This window comes from Pyrus communis, chromosome 17 (assembly GCF_041283825.1).
Source record: "Pyrus communis isolate YQ-2024b chromosome 17, ASM4128382v1, whole genome shotgun sequence".
NCBI lineage: Eukaryota > Viridiplantae > Streptophyta > Magnoliopsida > Rosales > Rosaceae > Pyrus > Pyrus communis.
This window is the reverse complement of record NC_142581.1, coordinates 8879623-8900000: the sequence shown is the minus strand read 5'-3', so window position 1 is coordinate 8900000 and position 20378 is coordinate 8879623. Positions and strand designations below refer to the sequence as shown.

The following is a 20378-nucleotide window of genomic DNA, read 5'->3' as shown; positions in this document are numbered from 1 at the left end:
ATCTTCTTCTTGATTGTTCTCCTCGACATCTCATCCTAGACCTAGGCACCCGCACAACCCATCTTCCCGATTCTTGTTCACTCTTTCCCGACGACATCACCGCCGTCGCGATCATGAGGTTTGGTTTTTAGTTTATACGCACTTTGCTTTTTGTTCAGTTTCCCATACCAAATTCTGCATCTCTATCGTTTTGCAAGTTGTGCGTTTTGCTTTTCTTCTTCCATTCTCGCATTCGGTCGTCCCCTTTCAAGTCTCACTTTGTGTCCTTTTCAGCTCTTCGTTTATTCACTCAACACCGAATCAGTGTAAGGGTTTTCAACTTTTGATTTTTCTTTTGTTTTAAACTGAAAAGTTTGATTTTGATAGATTCGAAAGTATACAAAAGTTGAATCTTTATTTGGGTGAATTTTTAAACCCAGTTTCGCTTATGGATTTTCATGGGTGGTTAAATTGAATTTGGAGGTTTTTATGTGGTCTCAGATGGAAACAGTTATAGTCTTATAGAAGAGATGCAGGATATGAACAGGGTGGAATGTTTTCTATTATTATTATTTTTTTAAAATCAATTTGGGGTTTTGTTTGGTTTTGCTAATTTTGTGATGTTGAAGCCAGCGATTTGTCTACATATTGAACAAGAGACAATGAAACTGATATGTTGTTTTTTTTTTGTTTAAAATTGAAGAGCCTTTGCCTTCCATCTGTTTTCTCTTTCTGGAATTTCCTTTCTCAGCGTTTTTCAGGCTTATGGTATATACTTTGTTTTTTTATTTTATTTTTTTGGTTCATGATTGGTTTTGCAGGTTTTGTTTGTATAGAGGAGACGGTAACTTGGCTGGTGCATCGTCTGTTTTCAGTCGAGGGTGAGGTTTAGTTTGTTACGTGGGAGCATCTTTATCTGTTCATTTGTCATATTTTAATTGGATTAAATTTTAGGTTGTCCAAATTATAAGCTATGTTGTATTCTCATATATCAGTTTGGTTGGCTCTTATGTTTATGATGGTTCTGATATAGTAGTTCGATTAAATTTTAGGTTCTCCAAATTATAAGCTGCGTTTATTTTGATATATCAATTTGGTTGCCTCTTATGTTTTGTGCAGATTGCAATCTGTGTAGTTTGCAATCTGTGTAGTTTTGTGCAGATTGCAATCTGTGCAGTTTTTTGTGCAGATTGCAATCTGTGCAGTTTGCAATCTGTGAATATGTACAATTTTTTTTTTCTTTCAAACAACCAAAAAAAAAAATGGACCCGTGGACCCGGCCCGAACCGGCCCGTTTCAACCGCGCCGGGTAATGTCCGGTTCTTATATTAAAAAATGTAATCCCCGGCCCGGCCCGTCCTGTTCCCTTTGAACCTAGGTCCGGTCCGGTCCCTTCAAAATTGGGCCCGGCCCGGCCCGTGCCCAGCCCTAATACCTAACATTGCCTAACTTTCCTTACCTAATTTTGACATTGATTTTCAACATTCCTGTACTCCATCAATTACCTGGTATTTGACCTGCAGGGTTTGAGTGGGCTTGCATCGGTTATCCTTTACCTCGGTTATTCATTGATCATGGCAACTGCAATCATGCTGTCAGCTGGCACCATTGGCTTTCTCATGTCTTTCTACTTTGTTCATTACCTCTGCTCATCCGTAAAGATCGACTATAAAAGTGTTGGCTGACATTGTTATCAATCAGTTGGGAAATGTGAGTCTGCTATATGATAGGAAGGTTATGTCTTTTTTGTCTTTACACTTAAGCAGCTATCCTTTGTGTGATTGTGGATAAATAAAACAAAAGGATGTTTTTACACTTCCAAGTTACAATGGAAAAATACTGATTTTTTTTTAATTTTTTTTTCCTTAAAGATAGATTTTATGTTAAATTCCAATCGAAATGTTTACATTTTCAGCCAAGATGTTAAAAAGGAACTCAGGACCAATACAATCCCATCTAAAAGAACCTCTAGTTTTCTGAATAAACGCTGCAACAGAATGCGCCGCTTGGTTGCCTTCTCGAAGAACAAACTCGAATGAAACAGTCCCCACATCATTTGTAATAGCCCGAATGTCCTGCACTATGCTTTCCACCTCCGCATCAACACCGACCTCCTTCCTTATCAACCTAATAACTTCACGAGCATCAGACTCTATGATAATGTTTGACAAACCATGTCTGCTGCACTCCTCCAATGCCTCTCGAATGGTAGAGGCCCTGCCTCCATCATATCTGTTGCAAGCTTGTATCCTGAAATTACCGTGTACTCGCCATTCATTGTATATTTCCAAATTAAGCGATCTTGAAACGAGCATCTAAGAACGACTTAGAAAGAAAATACTTATCGCTGAGAACCGTTGCCAATAACGAATCAGGGCTATGCATAATTCTCCATCACGTCTTCACAATCATCGCAATATTAAAGCACTGTAGGTCTCTGAAACCCACGCCCCCATGTTGCTTGTCTCGCTTCATTTTTTCCCAAGAAATCCAATGCAAACCCCTCTTCCCATCAAAACCATTCCACCAATACCGGCCAATAGCTCGTTCAATTTCCTTGCATACTCCAATCGGTAAGCGGAAGCATGACATAGCATGATTTAGTAATGCCATAGCCCCCGACTTTATTAGAATCTCCTTTCCCGCTTGTGTTCGGAATTCTTCAGCCCATCCGCTCATCCTCGACTCCACATTCGTTCGCACATTTTCAAAGACTTCTCTTTTTTTTAGGAAACTAATGAAAAGGGTTTGAAAATTTTGAGTTTTAAAGATAAAGACAAAATAAATGATAAAGTGAATAGTACCAGGTTTGACTTTTTAGTGTAAAAATATGATTTTTTGTTAAAGTGAACAGTACTGTGTGCTTTTCATTAAAACTTCCTTTTGTTTTTTTTTCAATGCCCAAAGTCCGCTTCGAGACAAGGTATTTACCAAGACAATCCTTTATCTGAACACCTAGACTTTCCGCGACCCTCTTCCGCCGTCGTTTCGGACACTTGGTCCCAAAGAAGATCGAACTCCTATCCTTGTTGATTACTTGGCCCGATGCCAAAATTAACGACATCACCCTTTATCGTATCCCAGTGATCGTGGTAAAAACTTTCTACAGTAATTTTATTCGCACAATATCCCGTACCACATTCCCATCGTTTTGCCACACACCATTGGTGTCCTCCAAACCCTTAATTTTATTCGCCCTTCGTGGTTTAACCATTTGTGCATGGAAGAATTTTGTATTTTTATCACCCTTTTTTAACCATTGCACCCTACACTTTGTTCTCCAATAATTTTCCTCTTCCTTCATTGCCTTTCGTAGCTCATATTCCTTCCTCCGGTCCTTCGTCTCGATTGTTACGCCACGTGAATGGGTATCCCTCGAAACCCAAATCCTGAAGCCGATTCCTCGCAACAAAATCCCTCAAGTCCCTCAAACTTGCAATGGTTCGGAAATTCCCTCCTTCCTTTTCATCATTTTCTAGAATATCATTAAAATCCCCTATTAGTAAACAATCATCATTACACCCCATCATCCGTTGACTCAACGTGTTCCACTGCTCACACATTTTCTTATCATCCGTACTTGCATATATTGCATACAGTCTCATACACTTGTCACGTGATGATCATGAACGCTTGCTTCAATAAGAAAATCTGCATACTTCACTAACACCACATGGTTCACATCTTTCAAAAACAAGAGCACATTCCACCACCAATCCCCTTCGGTTCCATCGCATGCTTAAAATCCATCCCTAACCTTCTCCTTAGATACCCATAGCGACTACTACAATTTTTGGTCTCCAATAGTATCACTATGTCGGGATGTGGAGCCTATTCTGCTCAATAAATTGTCAACTGTCAAGGCATCCCGATACCCTGACCGTTCCAGACGATATATTAGTCTCATGACAACCTTAGAGACCCCTCAAGGCTGGCCTCCTCCGCTTCCTCAGCAATAGTGGCATTCCTAGTACGAACATTCCTCACTTCCTCCTCGCGCTCGCAATCCGTTGCTTCCGCAGCCAGTCTCGTCCTCTTTTTAATCTTCCTCGTAAGGCAGCATTCTTCAATAATTGGCCCCAAATTAAAAGGGTCAGACTCCTGCGAAAGTATACACATACCTCTTTCTTGTTCCACATCAGAAGGCGGTACCATTTCCTTTTAATATAAACCACTTTTAGTTTTAGTTCAATTAATTGCTTTTCCTAAGAAGAGGAATCTGTACAAAAGAAATTCAATTACTGTACTTTATATTTTCCAGTAAATTAATAAAGTACGTTTTATAATACGAATTGGCTTGTAACATCACGGGACAATTTCATCAAAAAAATTCTCATTTACAACGATATTTAGACCATATCCAACCCTTAGGGATAAAGCTTAAAAATTTAAGCCAGAAAAATTTAAGCCATAACCTAAAAAGTGTTTTTCTCCTTCAAATTTTAACCCGAGATTATTAAACAATGATTTTAGCCTAATTTTATTTTTTTGGTAACTTTTTTAAAAATAAAATTTATGTAGATTATCCTAATTTATTTTTATGAACATTATAATTTAAAAATATTTAAATTTTGATAAGTAATTAAAAATCATACAAATACATAAGTATTTATAAAGTTTTAAGTTAAGTTTGATTTAAATAATTTCTTAAATTATTTTAGATGTTAGATTTAATTTTGGACCGTCAAATCTTTTTTTTTTTACCATTAGATTTGATCTCATCTAATCATAGCCGTTAGATTATAAGTGATAAACAAAAAAGAAAAAAGTTTGAAATATGACAGTTTGGTGGGTCTAGAATAATTTAAGTCATGCTTAAGTTCTAGGGGAATCTAGCCCAGAGATATATTTTCTCCCTAAGGCTTATTTTAGCCCATGGTTGGAGATGACTTAGGGGGTTTTAAACTTATATTTTAAGCTTTATCCCATGAGTGGAGATGGTCTTGTGGGGGTTGTATTCAATGGGGAGTTTAAGAGATTTTGATGTATGTAATTAGTAGATTTCTATTTGTTGTAAGTTTGAGAACTTTGGTTAATTTAAAACGTTTATTCAAACTTCCGTTGCTTATTCACATTCGAATTTATTAACACATAATCTCGTATTTATAAAGTAACCAAAACTCCGACCTGATTAGCACAAAACCACTACTACAAGGTTAAGAGCCTTGCACTCCGCTAGGAGAACAACTTAAACAGAACGGATTCACCGTTATTTGTAGCATGCCCCGTTCCAATAAAAAATTATATGTGTAAACTTTTTAACACATGACATTGTATTACTGAAAAAGAACGTCAAATGACGATAAACTCGTTCTATGTAAGTCATTCTCTTGAGTTAAACACGTGAGCATGTTCTCATGAACTGGTCGAGATAAAGGCAAAAACATAATTGGCATCGTGAGTTAGCTAAAGATAGTATTAGAAATGTCATAAAGGTCGCACGCGACGCATCTTGGCTTGAAGTTTAAGTTTCTAATCTTCACTTCCAAAGGTGTTTTAGATGTAGAAAAAGCAGATCCATGTTTATACATTCCTGATTCCTACCAAATACAGTGATTGCAACGTTATTGCCAATATTGCTATGTGCTACATAATCACACCCTAATAGTATAGATTAAACGATATTTTTAAAGATAAAAGTTTTACAACCACAATTTTTGTTGGAGCAATATTAGAAAATATGAAAATAACACAAGAATTCCATTAATAATAATCATAAAGAAATTCACAACATCAATTTATGTATGAGATTAATATAAACAATTAGAGAGAAAGTTAGAAAAACTGACAAACTTGGAGATTGAGGCTTGCATAAATGCAATGTCCTAAAGACAGAATTTTGCCCCTACTCTTGTGCTTGTAGTTCGGTAGGTGTCCGTGTCCCAGGATTCAACAATCTATAATCCGAAGTCAAAGCACTTCAATCTTCGGACTTTGACGAACTTCATATATTCCGTACTCTCAAAACACGACTCGGATTTTTACTAAGACATTGGAGAAAACTCTTCTGTTAATTCTATTAGATATGTGGGATGCTTGAGGTTATATAGAACTCAAGCCACCCCTTTTGAAACATTGTGATTATTGCCTGAAGTTCCAACGAACAGACGCAACTCATGAATTTGAATTCAACTATAACACATGACTCTTATTTTTCATTCATATAAATTAAATATTATAGTATATAATTTCCAACACTTTAACGAGGTTTTTATTTCTAAAATTGCTAACCACTATAACAAGCATATAATAATGATGATAACAATGCAGTTTCATAAAGCATAAGCATGATCAAACGGAAAAGGCCGTAAATCACAATCATTCTATATTTTTATTTTTGACAAGGCGATATATTATTGTAAATTATTTTAATTTATACGATAAGAATTCAAATTTGGATGCAAAGAGTTGGCGCATTGTTTTGACGAGCCACAACGTCATATATATATACACACACACACATATGCAGATTCTCACGTGTTACACACCTGTTCGCCACTTTGTTCTCAATTGTCCCCTCTCCTGAGCAAAAAAAAGAGGGTTAGGTGCTGAGTTGCTCAAGTTAGAAAAGAAGCGAGTCTGCAAATACAATTATAACGATGGTTAACAGGATACTAAAGAGTTGAAAGTAGCTAAATCACATTACATGTATTATGACTACATGTCCATTAAGATCCGTAGAGGATCGTTGTTGTAATTGCACCTTGTTCAAAAAATAATTATCACATGCACACAAGAAGGTTTTAATCTTGAATAGAGAATGTCATTACTTTTTTCGTTTTTTTTTAACAAACGATATTATCTACATTAAGAGAAAGGGATGAGTTTAGCCTCACAATGGACTAACAATAATGTGGAGAATGTCATTACTTTTTTTTTTTAATACATAGAATGTCATTACTTATATGGTCATGCTTAAAATTTTGATAAAAAGTTAATAACTAATTATAAGTTTTCCGATCAAGTAATGAACATTTTTAAAGAAGATGTCAAAATCCTTTAATTTTAATTAAAAATATTGAGAAGTTTTACACTTTACATGACATGCCAAATTTCATTATAATCTATTTATGATTTCACAAGGTGATTAGTTACCGTCTGTTGAGAGTTTGGCATGTTCTACTAACCTGAAGGCTTGTGACTCTATTAACCTAAGAGCATAAAACATACTTAATTTGTCTTCAGCATGTGAAGATAATAAATCACTCATCCGCTTATCTCATTTACCCGGCAACTAATCACCTTAACGCGCTGCTTAGTTACCAGCCTGGAACGATTAAAATCCATTTGTGCATATTTCCAAAAAAAAAAAAAAAAAAAAAAGTTTTGGAGGATGTAAAAAACAATGAAAACCACCCATCCAAGATCCAATCTAACTATATGCTTCCACAGTGGGCTGGGGCCCACCATATTAGAGCGTGGAGAATATAATTCTCATCTCCATTCGCACCGTTTATTCCGAAGAAAGCAAAGTAGTTAGTTCCGTCAACACTCCGAGCCTGTTCGGCCTAATGGCAGCGGCATAATATTAAGCGAAAGGGGACGCCGAGATTCTGCTTCTCTCTTGCGCACCACAGCCGCTCAGCATCCGTTTCGGTTCTGGACCTGTCACGGTTCGTTCTCAATTTCTCAAAATTTTCATGGATCTGTTGTATTTTTGAAACGCATGATTTCAATTTATTTTGTAATTCCAAATTTTGGATCTGGGTATGCTTTTTTATTAACGTTTTGCTAATTGGATGATTGAGTGAGTATTTGAATGTTTATGCGCTGTTAATTAGTGGATCTGATGCGGTTGAAGTATAGAAATTGAACAATTAACAAGTTCTTGATCAAATTTGTTAACCCGAATGCTTAACTTTGTATTTTTTGCTTAAATTTTCAGTCTTTGTGTTCTTTTGGCTAATATTAGTATGTTTTCTGTTTGAAATTTGTGTAGATTAATTGGTGGATGCAACTTTAAGAGCTAGCTTAGATCCACTGCTCACCCCAACTTGTGGTGAGTGTTGTTTTCTTTTTGATTCCGATGGCGATATTGATTCCGGGAATGCCCTCAATCAAATGGGCTCTGCTTGTTTTGATTGTATTTGTGCACACCTGTAATGGGTTTTATCTCCCCGGAAGCTACATGCATACATATTCGAAAGGGCAACAAATCATTACCAAAGTTAACTCCTTGACTTCTATAGAGACCGAGCTGCCCTTCAGCTACTACAGTCTCCCTTATTGCAAACCCCCTGAAGGTATCAAGAAAAGCGCTGAGAATCTCGGGGAACTCCTTATGGGAGATGAGATCGAAACCTCTGCGTACCGCTTCAATATGACTGTGAATGAGACTCTTTACCTGTGTACCACATCCGCCTTGACTGAGCACGACGTAAAGCTGCTGAAACAGAGGACCCGTGATCTGTATCAGGTCAATATGATCCTTGATAATTTGCCTGCGATGAGGTATGCTTATCAAAATGGGGTTAAGATTCAGTGGACTGGGTTTCCTGTTGGGTACACACCACCCAACAGTAAAGAAGATTACATCATCAATCACCTCAAGTTCACTGTTTTGATTCACGAGTATGAAGGGAGTGGTGTGCAGGTAATCGGGACTGGGGAAGAAGGCATGGGTGTCATTTCAGAAGCTGATAAGAAGAAGGCATCTGGGTTTGAGATTGTTGGCTTTGAGGTTTCCCCTTGCAGCATTAAATATGACCCAGAGGCCATGAAGAAAAAAGCCATGTATGAAAAAATCCAACCTGTAAATTGCCCCTCAGAGGTCGAAAAGTCTCAAATAATAAGGGAGCAAGAAAAAGTATCATTTACTTATGAGGTTGAGTTTGTGAAAAGCGATATAAGATGGCCATCAAGGTGGGATGCTTATTTGAAGATGGAGGGTGCTCGTGTGCACTGGTTCTCTATCCTGAATTCATTAATGGTGATCCTTTTCCTCGCTGGTATAGTCTTTGTCATATTCCTAAGGACTGTGAGGAGGGATTTAACAAGATACGAAGAACTGGACAAAGAATCTCAAGCTCAAATGAATGAAGAGCTCTCTGGGTGGAAGCTTGTTGTGGGAGATGTGTTCAGAGAACCAGATTCTCCCAAGCTTCTTTGCGTGATGGTTGGAGATGGGGTTCAGATTACAGGGATGGCAGTTGTCACAATCATCTTTGCAGCATTTGGTTTCATGTCACCAGCATCACGAGGAATGCTACTGACCGGAATGATCATTCTATATCTTTTCCTTGGGATTATTGCTGGTTATGTTGCTGTCCGTATGTGGAGAACCATAAAGGGGACTTCCGAAGGGTGGAGATCGGTTTCCTGGTTTGTGGCGTGCTTCTTTCCTGGAATCGTCTTTGTTATTCTTACAATATTGAATTTCATTCTATGGGGCAGCAAGAGTACTGGTGCTCTTCCCATTTCTTTGTATTTTATACTCATCTCCCTCTGGTTCTGCATTTCCGTGCCTCTCACCCTTCTTGGAGGATTCTTAGGCACACGAGCTGAGCCAATTTCATATCCCGTAAGAACCAACCAGATTCCAAGGGAGATTCCTGCACGCAAATATCCATCATGGCTTCTTGTTCTTGGTGCTGGGACACTTCCATTTGGAACCCTTTTCATTGAACTCTTCTTCATCCTTTCTAGCATATGGCTTGGAAGGTTTTATTATGTCTTCGGTTTCCTTTTTATAGTGCTTATGTTGTTGGTTATCGTTTGTGCTGAAGTTTCAGTAGTTCTCACATACATGCATCTTTGTGTGGAGGATTGGAGGTGGTGGTGGAAGGCTTTCTTTGCCTCAGGTTCAGTTTCCTTTTACGTGTTCCTATACTCCATCAATTACCTGGTATTTGACCTGCAGAGTTTGAGTGGGCCTGTGTCGGCTATCCTTTACCTCGGTTATTCATTGATCATGGCAACTGCAATCATGCTGTCAACTGGCACCATTGGCTTTCTTATGTCTTTCTACTTTGTTCATTACCTCTTCTCGTCCGTAAAGATCGACTAGAAAAGTGTTGGCTGGCATTGTTATCAAACAGTTGGGAAATGTGAGTCTGCTATATGTTAGGAAGAAGAAGTATTTTTGGCTATATCATTTTGGCCCTTACACTTGGTTGCATCTGAAAGTTGACGGTGTTGCGGTATCTGAAGCAGCTCTCCGGTGATAGCGTCCTTTGTTTTCTGTGTACTGCCCTCATTTGCGACATCACCGGCGGCAGATTCTCCGTTTACCCGTCTATCCCATTTCGTTTTACTGCTTCACTAGCGTTGCGCTTTTACTTTAGTTTAATCACATTGTGTTAGAAAGTTGTAGCTCGGGGACCTTCAATCCTTGTGTTCTCTTTTATTTCATATTTGGAATGGAAAAGTAAATTGGATAATTCTTTTAATTCTCAACAGATTGATTTTTTGCTATTAATTTCTCAATTTGATTTATGGGGTTAAGTTCAGTTCAACATTTAAAATTTGTTTAAGTTGAAAGCTTAGGGGCATTTGATATCCGTTTCTGGGCGATTGATGTCATTTTAGTTTTCTCAAAAACGAAATAAGTTATCAAACGGACGCTCTTATTACTCGTACTCCTTACTGCTTTACTGTTTGGTAGACCTGGCAATTTCTTACACGACCCGTTAACACGACACGTAAACGACACGAAAATAACGGGTTTCGGGTCAACACGATAACTAATTGGGTCATTATCGGGTCACACGATAATAACCCGTTAATAACGGGTCCTTAACAGGTTTACACGATAGTGACACGCGGGTAACCTGTTTCGACACGATAAGAAAAATGCTATTTTGATGATTTTAATTTTTTAAACTACTAAAAAAAACTTACTATAAAATGCAATAGATATAATGAATATGTGTATATTGTTTATTAATTATTATTCTATATAAACTTTAAATTTTAAGTTTTATTTATTTATTTATTTTTATAGTATATTATAGGCAAAGATTGAGATTAAAAATCATAAAACACATTAAAAATAAAAATATCAAGTAATATAAAAATACCAAACACATAAAAAAATTATAATAATTAATTTCCCGCCTAATATTTCAAGAGTTTCATCCATTTCCCGCCTAATGTTTGGGAAATTTTGCAGCCTATATCCATCCATTTCCCGCCTAATATTTAACCCAAAGAAACTCTAAGTGTTAGTTAATGTATCGTTTTGATGGGATACGCATCCTATGAAACAAATTTCAATGATCCAACCGTCAAACTTGTTTATGTATGCTTCGAGATCGCATATGCCAAAATTTGCAAAAAAAAAATATTCAGAGATCAAGAAACGAGACAAAACTTTTCAACGGTTATAAACGAAAAATCACGATTTAACGGTTGTTTTAACTCTGATTTTGATGATTTTTTACAGCTATACTCTTTGACCCTATATGAATATAATGAATGAATTCGATCTTCAATTTAAAATATTTACATTGGTGGATACCACAAAATCTTATGTTATACTTGATAAAAGTATAAATAAACTCTCAAGTGTTAGTGAATTTATCATTTTGATGGGATACGCATCTTACAAAACTAATTTCAACGATCCAACCGTCAAACTTGTTTATATATGCTTCGATATCGCATACACCAAAAATTGCAAAAAACAAACATTCAGAGATCAAGTAACGAGACAAAAAATTTTGACGGTTATAAACGAAAAATCACGATTTAACGGTTATTTTAACTCCGATTTTGATGATTTTTTACAGCTACACTCCTTGACCCTGTATGAATACAATGAATGAATTTGATCTTCAATTTAAAATATTTATACTAGTGGACACCACAAAATCTTATATTATACTTAATGAAAGTATAAATAAACTCTTAAGTGTTAGTGAATCTATCGTTTTGATGGGATACGCATCCTACGAAACTAATTTCAACGATCTAACCGTCAAAGTTGTTTATATATGCTTCGAGATCGCATACGCCAAAAATTGCAAAAAACAAACATTTAGAGATCAAGTAACGAGACAAAACTTTTCAACGGTTATAAACGAAAAATCATGATTTAACGGTTATTTTAACTCTAATTTTGATGATTTTTAACAGCTACACTCCTTGACCCTATATGAATACAATGAATGAATTCGATCTTCAATTTAAAATATTTACACTAGTGGATACCACAAAATCTTATGTTATACTTGATGAAAATATAAATAAACTCTCAAGTGTTAGTGAATCTATCGTTTTGATGGGATACGCTTCCTACGAAACTAATGTCAACGATCCAACCGTTAAACTTGTTTATATATGCTTCAAGATCGCATACACCAAAAATTGAAAAAAACAAACATTCAGAGATCAAGTAATGAGACAAAACTTTTCAATGGTTATAAATGAAAAATCACGATTTAACGGTTATTTTAACTCCGATTTTGATGATTTTTTATAGTTACACTCCTTGACCCTATATGAATACAATGAATGAATTCGATCTTCAATTTAAAATATTTACACTAGTGGATACCACAAAATATTATGTTATACTTGATGAAAGTATAAATAAACTCTTAAGTGTTAGTGAATCTATTGTTTTGATCGGATACGCATCCTACGAAACTAATTTCAACGATCCAACCGTCAAACTTGTTTATATATGCTTCGAGATCGCATATGCCAAAAATTGCAAAAAACAAACATTCAGAGATCAAGTAAAGTGACAAAACTTTTCAACGGTTATAAACGAAAAATCACGATTTAACGGTTATTTTAACTTCGATTTTGATGATTTTTTACAGCTACACTTCTTGACCCTATATGAATACAATGAATGAATTCGATCTTCAATTTGAAATATTTACACTAGTGGATACCACAAAATCTTATGTTATATTTGATGAAAGTATAAATAAACTCTTAAATGTTAGTGAATTTATCGTTTTGATGGGATACGCATCCTACAAAACTAATTTCAACGATCCAACCGTCAAACTTATTTATATATGCTTCGAGATCGCATACGCCAAAAATTGCAAAAAACAAACATTCAGAGATCAAGTAATGAAACAAAACTTTTCGACGGTTATAAATGAAAAATCATGATTTAACGGTTATTTTAACTCCGATTTTGATGATTTTTTATAGCTACACTCCTTGACCCTATATGAATACAATGAATGAATTCGATCTTCAATTTAAAATATTTACATTAGTGGATACCACAAAATCTTATGTTATACTTAATGAAAATATAAATAAACTCTAAGTGTTAGTTAATGTATCGTTTTGATGGGATACGCATCATATGAAACTAATTTCAATGATCCAACCATCAAACGTGTTTATATATGCTTCGAGATCGCATACGCCAGAAATTGCAAAAAACAAACATTCAGAGATCAAGTAACGAGACAAAATGTTTCGACGGTTATAAACGAAAAATCACGATTTAACGGTTATTTTAACTCTGATTTTGATGATTTTTTACAGCTACACTCCTTGATCCTATATGAATACAATGAACTAATTTGATCGTCAATTTAAAATATTTACAGAAGTGGATATATACCACAAAATCTTATGTCATGATGATCTATGAAAATTGAGGATTTTGTAAAAGGAATAACATGTAAGCTTTGAGTTCCATTGGCAAGGTTACATGGTCGTTTAGATTTTTAAAACCCTCCAAATCTCATGAACAATGTTATTTATTTTAGTGAAAAATTAATAAAATTAATAAAAATTATTGTAGAAGTGTGAAAAATGTAATCACTCGTAATAAAAAGCTTTACAACTTTCATTAAGGGGTCAACTCCGAAATTTAGTATGCATATACTGATTTAGTATTATGTTTTACATTTTTTTGGGTCAAATTAATGTTTTCATTTTCATTTTTATTGATTTAAAAAATATTTTTCTTAACGGGTAACGGGTCGTGTCATATTACCTGAAAATATTAACGGGTTGATTTCGGGTCGGGTCATATTACCCGTTTACTTTAACGGGTATTACACGACACGACCCGTTAAGCTATCGGGTATGACACGAAAACGACACGAACACGAGAAACACGACACGAATGCCAGGTCTACTGTTTGGTAAGCGAAACTTGCGACATAAGCAAACAGACGCTGTCAAAGTTTTACACCAAAAGGCAAAAGGTAAAATCTTAACTTATGAAACTCCATAAGGAAACAACACAAAGGTGATTTTGTTCTTTCATCCAGAGTGCCCTTTCACTTCATATCTGGATCCGGGTCGATCAGGTAAGCTTCCGCAGGGTCATCGTCCAAGCTCTGCTCCGTTTTCTCGTCATCTTCAGTACAAGTTTGGAAATTTTCAACAGATGAATTCTCCGAACGCCCGTAAGAGGTCGAGTGGCCTTCAAGGCTAGGCTGCATGCTGCTTCCCGCAGTCATCTGATATGCCGGGTATAGTTCCATTGTTCCTAAACCTGAAACGCCGTTTAGTACGCCCGCGGCAATTGCACCACCAAAAAATTGCTCAGCAAGTTTCTTATGTGCATTCTCCATAGCAAAATTCATGTATCTCTGCTCAGCATCCTGCCACAATTGCAATTGCCTCCCAGCCTGCAAAGTTGTGGTGTGTATTATGAATACAGAAGAAGGTTTACATATATCAACTTAAGTTCCCAAATCAGTTTCCGAACTCGAAAACTTACCTCAATTTGCATTCTAATTCTTTCTTCATCAGCAGCTGCCTTTACCAGTTCATCAGAGGGCCTATACATGGAGCCACAACCCAAAACATAAAACATCACAGCATTTACAAGATAATGCACTTGAAAATGGAACTAGGGTAATGATTTTCCGCACTCTCATTTTCTATTTCGGCACTCGTCTTCTCGTTTCCAGCATTCGATTTAATAAATCGAGGGAGAATCAATGGACAAAGTTGCATAATGAGAAACTGAGAGTGCGAAAATAACTACCTTTCCAAATAAGTTAACAAGTGCATTCGTATGGAAGATAGAGGAGCAGAGCAAATCATACATTCTTGCGGTCTGCGGGAGTTGCAAGGGAGTACGCCTAGTGCTTAGGCCTTCTTCCAAGTCCTGTGAACCTGAGGTCTCTTTCGCTTAGTGGCAGTGAAAATCTAAATGCAGCAACTCAAACATGAAACATCTTTCACAACGCACAAGTTATTTTCACATAGGGCCGGTCATAAGATTTTTGAGGACCGAGGCTACCTCAAAAAATATGCCTTAACTTCCTATAATAAAAATTATTTCTTTTCACACGTGAGGCTTCAATAAAATTATAATTTAAAAAACACTTTAAACTCAATAATTTAGACAAGGAAAAACTAATTTATTTTGTATTTAGAGAAAGGAATAAAAAAAACTCCGAGTTTACAAGTGGATAGTTGTTGAGTTTGTTTATCTTATATATGAACTTTTAAAGTACATTTATAAAGCCGTGAGGTGTTTTTTCTTATTTACGAACCCTTTCAATATGAGACTAAAAAAATAATCATACTTTCGAGTCTTTAATTGACATGCATAAGCAATAAATGGACACTAAATTAAAACCTTGGTAACACATTATATGATTTGCAAATTTGGTCTACACATTACTCTTTGTTGAAGGTTAGACTTGAATTGAAATTAAAGTTTAAAATTTGCAACCCACATAACTATTAGCTAGTAATTAAAAAGAAATTAACAACTAAAAATAAATTCGTAAAACTTGGAAAGAAAAAACATGGACACAACATTTCAAACTATGACCTCTCCATAATATTATTAAAAAAAAAAAAAAAAAAAAAAAGACAATTGTTTATGATAAAACTTCTTGGTTATTTAACCAAATTTTATAAATTTTATTATGAAAAAGAAATTCGTACAAATGGGAAAGGCATTTGAATCACGACACCCTCGTTAATTTTAAACAACATAAACCCTCACTTCTGGTTAACGAGACATACTGTTTTGAATCCAAGACATCCTCATTAATTTTAAACAACAGAAACCATTAGTTCTAACTGAACTTCTTTATCGTTTAACCTAAGTTTATAAATTTATACTATTATAAAAACATATATAAATATATCACCCTAATAATTTTGATGCCCCCAATTTTTTGAGCCCTAGACGGTCGCCCAGCTTGCACTGGATCTGGCCGGCCTTGTTTTCACTATACCAACTGTTTAGTTAAGGATAATTTTTACTGGTATAGTAGTAAGTTTCTAGGAAGAACATACAGATTTGTGTCCCCTCCGTCCATTCCTTCCCTGAGTACCTTCCAAGTCTGTATTTCTGCAAAAATGATTATCACCTCAATCACTTGTAACAGTGAAATTTAAAAACGTCTCTAGTACATTAGCACTTAACATTAGAATTCTAGAAATTATACGCAAATAAAACTGGTTACAAACTTTTACATATAAAGGATACTAACAGAACCGTCTCAAAGCAAACTGATGTCAAAGACAAAAATGCAATGATACCTTCCTAATTTAAACCTTAATATGATTTTCTTTTTTTTTTTTAAAAAAAAAATTAGTGAAATTAGAAAACTTTCCAATCTAATCTACCAACCATCCTTAAACACTAAGAATTTAAAGCACATCAGATTATTTAGAAGAATAAGGAAAATTTGTGGGTTTTCCTTCTCAATACGATAAATGAGAAAACTTATGAAGCATGGTTTAAAGTGAGGCCGAATGCACGTGTTTTATTCGTATTGCCTCAGAGCCGGATTTGGACACTAATAAGGACCTCAGTAAAGAGAAATTTTTTTTTTGTAACACAAGTGGTATATCACATATTATTATATAAGTGGTGGAAAGTTTTATTTTTTATGTTATAAATTTTTTAACACAAGAATCTTACTACTTGTATAGAGACACGTGGTGTTCCACTCCGTGTTCCGGACACATTGAAAAATCTTTCCTCAGTAAAGGGTCACTAAATCGGTTTACGAATGTCTTATTGGCAGTTTAATGTTCATCTAATTCAAACTTTTATTAAAAGTTTATAACCGGTTCTGTTTGTGTATATTTTCAGAGATTTTTTCCACAAGCATCAATGAATCATGCATGGATCAAACAGACCTGGAGGTGGCTCTTCACTTGGAAAAGAGTTATTCCCTGGATACCCATTGCCTGCTGAACTTTCTTCGGAGTTGACTCTGCAAAATGTAACGCGTGACGCAATCAGAAACCGAAATCCGAAAACAAGCGAAAAATCTCAAAGCCAAGGAAGAAGGAGAAGGGTTACTCACTGTGAGGGCCTCCAAGCTGATTGACAGCATCAACAAAGCGGGTATGAAGCTCAGGAGTCCATTGAAGTCGGGGTCTGAGCTTTGCCTTAAGAACACAGTCTTGAGGCAGCTGAAGATCACGAGTTTCACGATCAAACTCCTCCACCACCGCCGCCTCCCCACCCTCGAGAACAACTCTGTCATCGCTACGAGTGACAATAGGAGTCGGACAAGATCCTTGAAAATCCTGTTCATCACCACCACTACAACCAAAACCAACCATTTTCCCCTTCTTCTTTTCAGAAGAGAGAAAGCAAATGCAGAAGCGCAACTAGATAAAACCCAAGGGCATAAAAAGGCTAGCTCTTTCTGTGGTGGTGTATAGCTTGCTAGCACAGAATTGGAGGTTACATGAGGAAGGCACAGAAGAGGCCAAAGCCAGCAGGTTTGTCTTTAATTTCCACTGCATGAAGGGAAACGTGGAAAGCTATGCCATTGCTCCAGTCTTTTAATTTTCATTTTTTTTTTAAATTTTTATTGCAAGCGATATTACCATTCTAATCGGGAAAAGTTTGAACTCGGAACACAGTGAGTTTAAAAAAAATCCTATCCACCAGTTGCTTCATTAATCCAGTTAGTTTCATGTGAATTAATTGTCTTTACCATCTTTTTCATTACTACTCCCAAGGATTTAATGCCAAACTGCACTTGTAGTGGTACTAAATGAATATGATCTGTCCTTGGTTTGAAAGGCATGTCTTGCTTTGTTTGGTCATTTAAGAAGAAAATACCTGACTCTTACATGTAACAAGACGCTTTTCATTTCTTGTTACATATAAATCGCAATCTGATATACGTGGAAAATGATTTATACACACTTATTATCACATTCCACACGCTATTATTTTTTTCTATCTTTTGATTCTCTTTTAATCTTATTTAATCTAAAAGAGTTTAAAAATCACTTCTCCTTCATTATGTTTCAATTTGCGATTCGTGTGTAAAGAAAAATAACTCCTTAACAAAAGAAGCCAAACATTGTTTTAGTTTTCACTTAACGTTTTTCTTTGACCTAATGTGGCTTGGACGATTCACATCTCAAGGTCGAGCGCTGATGACACGTTGAGCCATCCATGTGGCTGAAAGACCTCTTAGGTTAGGAATAACCATAAAATTATCTACTTGACCAATAAGTTAATAGCTTGTCAGAGGAATCCGCTATGCCAATTGCGGGAGCAACTCATTACTCTCTTACCTTTTTCACATAACGACACAATTATCTAGGAGATGCTTGACTAATAAGCTAATAGTTTGTCGGAGGGCCTTGCTATGCCAAATACGGTAGCAACTCATTGATACCTTTCCTTTCTAAAGTAACGATGCAATTGTCTGGACACTCAACCAATAAGCTAATAGTATGTCAGAGGTGTCTGTTATGCCAAATGCTGGAGCAACTCATTGCTCTCTTTCCTTTTTTACATAACGACACAATTATCTAGGAGATGCTTGACTAATAAGCTAATAAGGGTCTCGCTATGCCAGATGTGGTAGCAACTCGTTGATACCTTTCCTTTTTAACGTAACGATGCAATTGTCTGGGCACTCAACCAATAAGCTAATAGTATGTCAGAGGCGTCCGTTATGCCAAATGTTGGAGCAACTCATTGTTCTCTTTCCTTTATACATAATGAAACAATTATCTAGGAGATGCTTGACTAATAAACTAATTGTTTGTCGGAGGGTCTTGCTAGCCAAATGCGGTAGCAATTGATACATTTCCTTTTTTAACGTAACTATGCAATTGTTTGGACACTCGACTAATAAGCTAATAGTATGTCAGAGGCGTCCATTATACCAAATGTTGGAGCAACTCATTGCTCTCTTTCCTTTTCACGTAATGACACACTTATCATAATTACACTTGACCTATAAGCTAATAGTTTGTCATTGTTGGAGGGGCCTGCTATGCTACATGCACGAGAGCAACTCATTGTTCTCTTTCCTTTTTTATGTAACAACACAATTATCTGACACTTAATCAATAAGCTAATAGTATGTCAGAAGAGCTTGCTATATGCTAAATGTGCAGGAGCAACTCATCATTGTTCTCTTTTTTTTTTTTTTTTTTTTTTTCGTGTAACGACATAATTACATGACACTCGACCAGTAAATTAATATTGTATGTCAGAAGATCTTGCTATTCCAAATGCGAGTAAAATCCCATTCCTCGCTCTTTTGTTTTTGTGTATGAGAGGAATCTTATTCACTAAAAAAAAAAAAAAAAAAAAAAAAAAAAAAAAGAGAAAAATTAGCATCAGCATCTGGTTATTAGTCTAGTAATACCTCTTCTTCGAAGGTCAAAGTCCCCTCTCACACATTGACCCAAAAAAGAATAAGAATATACATCACTTTGTAAGAGAGAAAATAACCATGGTGGTATATTAAGAACAAGATAATAAGGGAATAATACTTAGCCAAAAGGTGAGCAACATAGTTGGAAGATCTCTTGTGGAAACTTGCAAAGGGTTGAAAGCTCTTCCAATTGCCCTACAGTTTGATTTGGTACTCTTCAAGTAATTCAAATCAAAGGCGATCTTAGCAAAAAGGCCTTCCATTTGCATTTCATTTCACTCTTTTATTTCCTTCTTAATTTCTCAAATTCAAATCTCAGCCGAATAACTTAATTTAAACAAAAGGGTATAATTTGTGTTATTTTTTCCGAGTCATACTTAATGTAATTTAAATTCTGAAATGGCGAATTTGAATTTAGGTGAAGAAAAGTTAGTACGTTACTATAGGCAGTACGCTACTATAGGCAACTTTAGTTATGCTTATGTATGCAAAAGATGCCCCAAAAGGCCCCAGAGGAGACAACAATATAGGAACTAAAATTTATAATTTGTAGAGTTATGTCAGTTAATCAAGGCAGTGCAGTGTGTCTCATATTTTACCTGTGTTCGAATCTTTATATTTTCATATATTAGATTTATTTTTATTTTTATATAAGTTTAAATTAATAAGAATTTTTATTTCTAAATGGTTAGATTGACACCCAAAGGACAATGAGAAAATAGGAGATATGGAGAAGAATGCCAAATGCAAAATGCCCAATTTTTATTTTATTTTAATTTCGAAAAAGAAGAGAAAGGTCCCCTTTCATGCGAAAAATAAATAAATTATAAAATATCTAACTAGCCGTTGCCAGCC

At 35.7% G+C, this 20378-nt stretch overlaps 2 protein-coding genes across 3 annotated transcripts in view; one reads left to right on the top strand and one right to left on the bottom strand.

The window, feature by feature from the left end:
- LOC137749516 (transmembrane 9 superfamily member 12) overlaps window positions 1-10358 on the top strand; it is a 22878-nt gene extending 12520 nt beyond the window's left edge. Inside the window, exons 1-2 of one of the 2 annotated variants that reach the window (XM_068489619.2) lie at window positions 7349-7592; window positions 7919-10358. In XM_068489619.2, the coding sequence (XP_068345720.2) occupies window positions 8006-9985 (1980 nt within the window). In that variant the 5' untranslated portion in view covers window positions 7349-7592; window positions 7919-8005 and the 3' untranslated portion in view covers window positions 9986-10358. Of the gene's footprint in view, window positions 1-7348; window positions 7593-7918 lie in introns of those variants that run through there. The other variant, XM_088689159.1, reaches the window with a different exon arrangement.
- A 3811-nt stretch (window positions 10359-14169) lies between these two features.
- Window positions 14170-17513, bottom strand: LOC137749579 (myb family transcription factor APL-like). Its single transcript, XM_088688464.1, has 5 exons — window positions 17193-17513; window positions 17023-17099; window positions 16167-16225; window positions 14630-14690; window positions 14170-14537 (listed from the first exon to the last, which is right to left on the bottom strand). The coding sequence occupies exons 1-5, from the start codon at window positions 17452-17454 to the stop codon at window positions 14184-14186; spliced, it is 813 nt and encodes a 270-aa protein (XP_088544590.1). The 5' UTR covers window positions 17455-17513; the 3' UTR covers window positions 14170-14183.
- Between the last annotated feature and the right edge of the window lie 2865 nt (window positions 17514-20378).

Bases quoted from the DNA above. Each gene is read 5' to 3' on its own strand.
- LOC137749579 (XM_088688464.1), bottom strand. From the start codon at position 17,454: ATGGTTGGTTTTGGTTGTAGTGGTGGTGATGAACAGGATTTTCAAGGA. The intron at 14,691-16,166 runs GTTCTTCCTAGA...CTCCATGTATAG, and splicing joins GAGGGGACACAAATCTGTAT to GCCCTCTGATGAACTGGTAA. The intron at 14,538-14,629 runs GTAAGTTTTCGA...ACAACTTTGCAG, and splicing joins GAATTAGAATGCAAATTGAG to GCTGGGAGGCAATTGCAATT.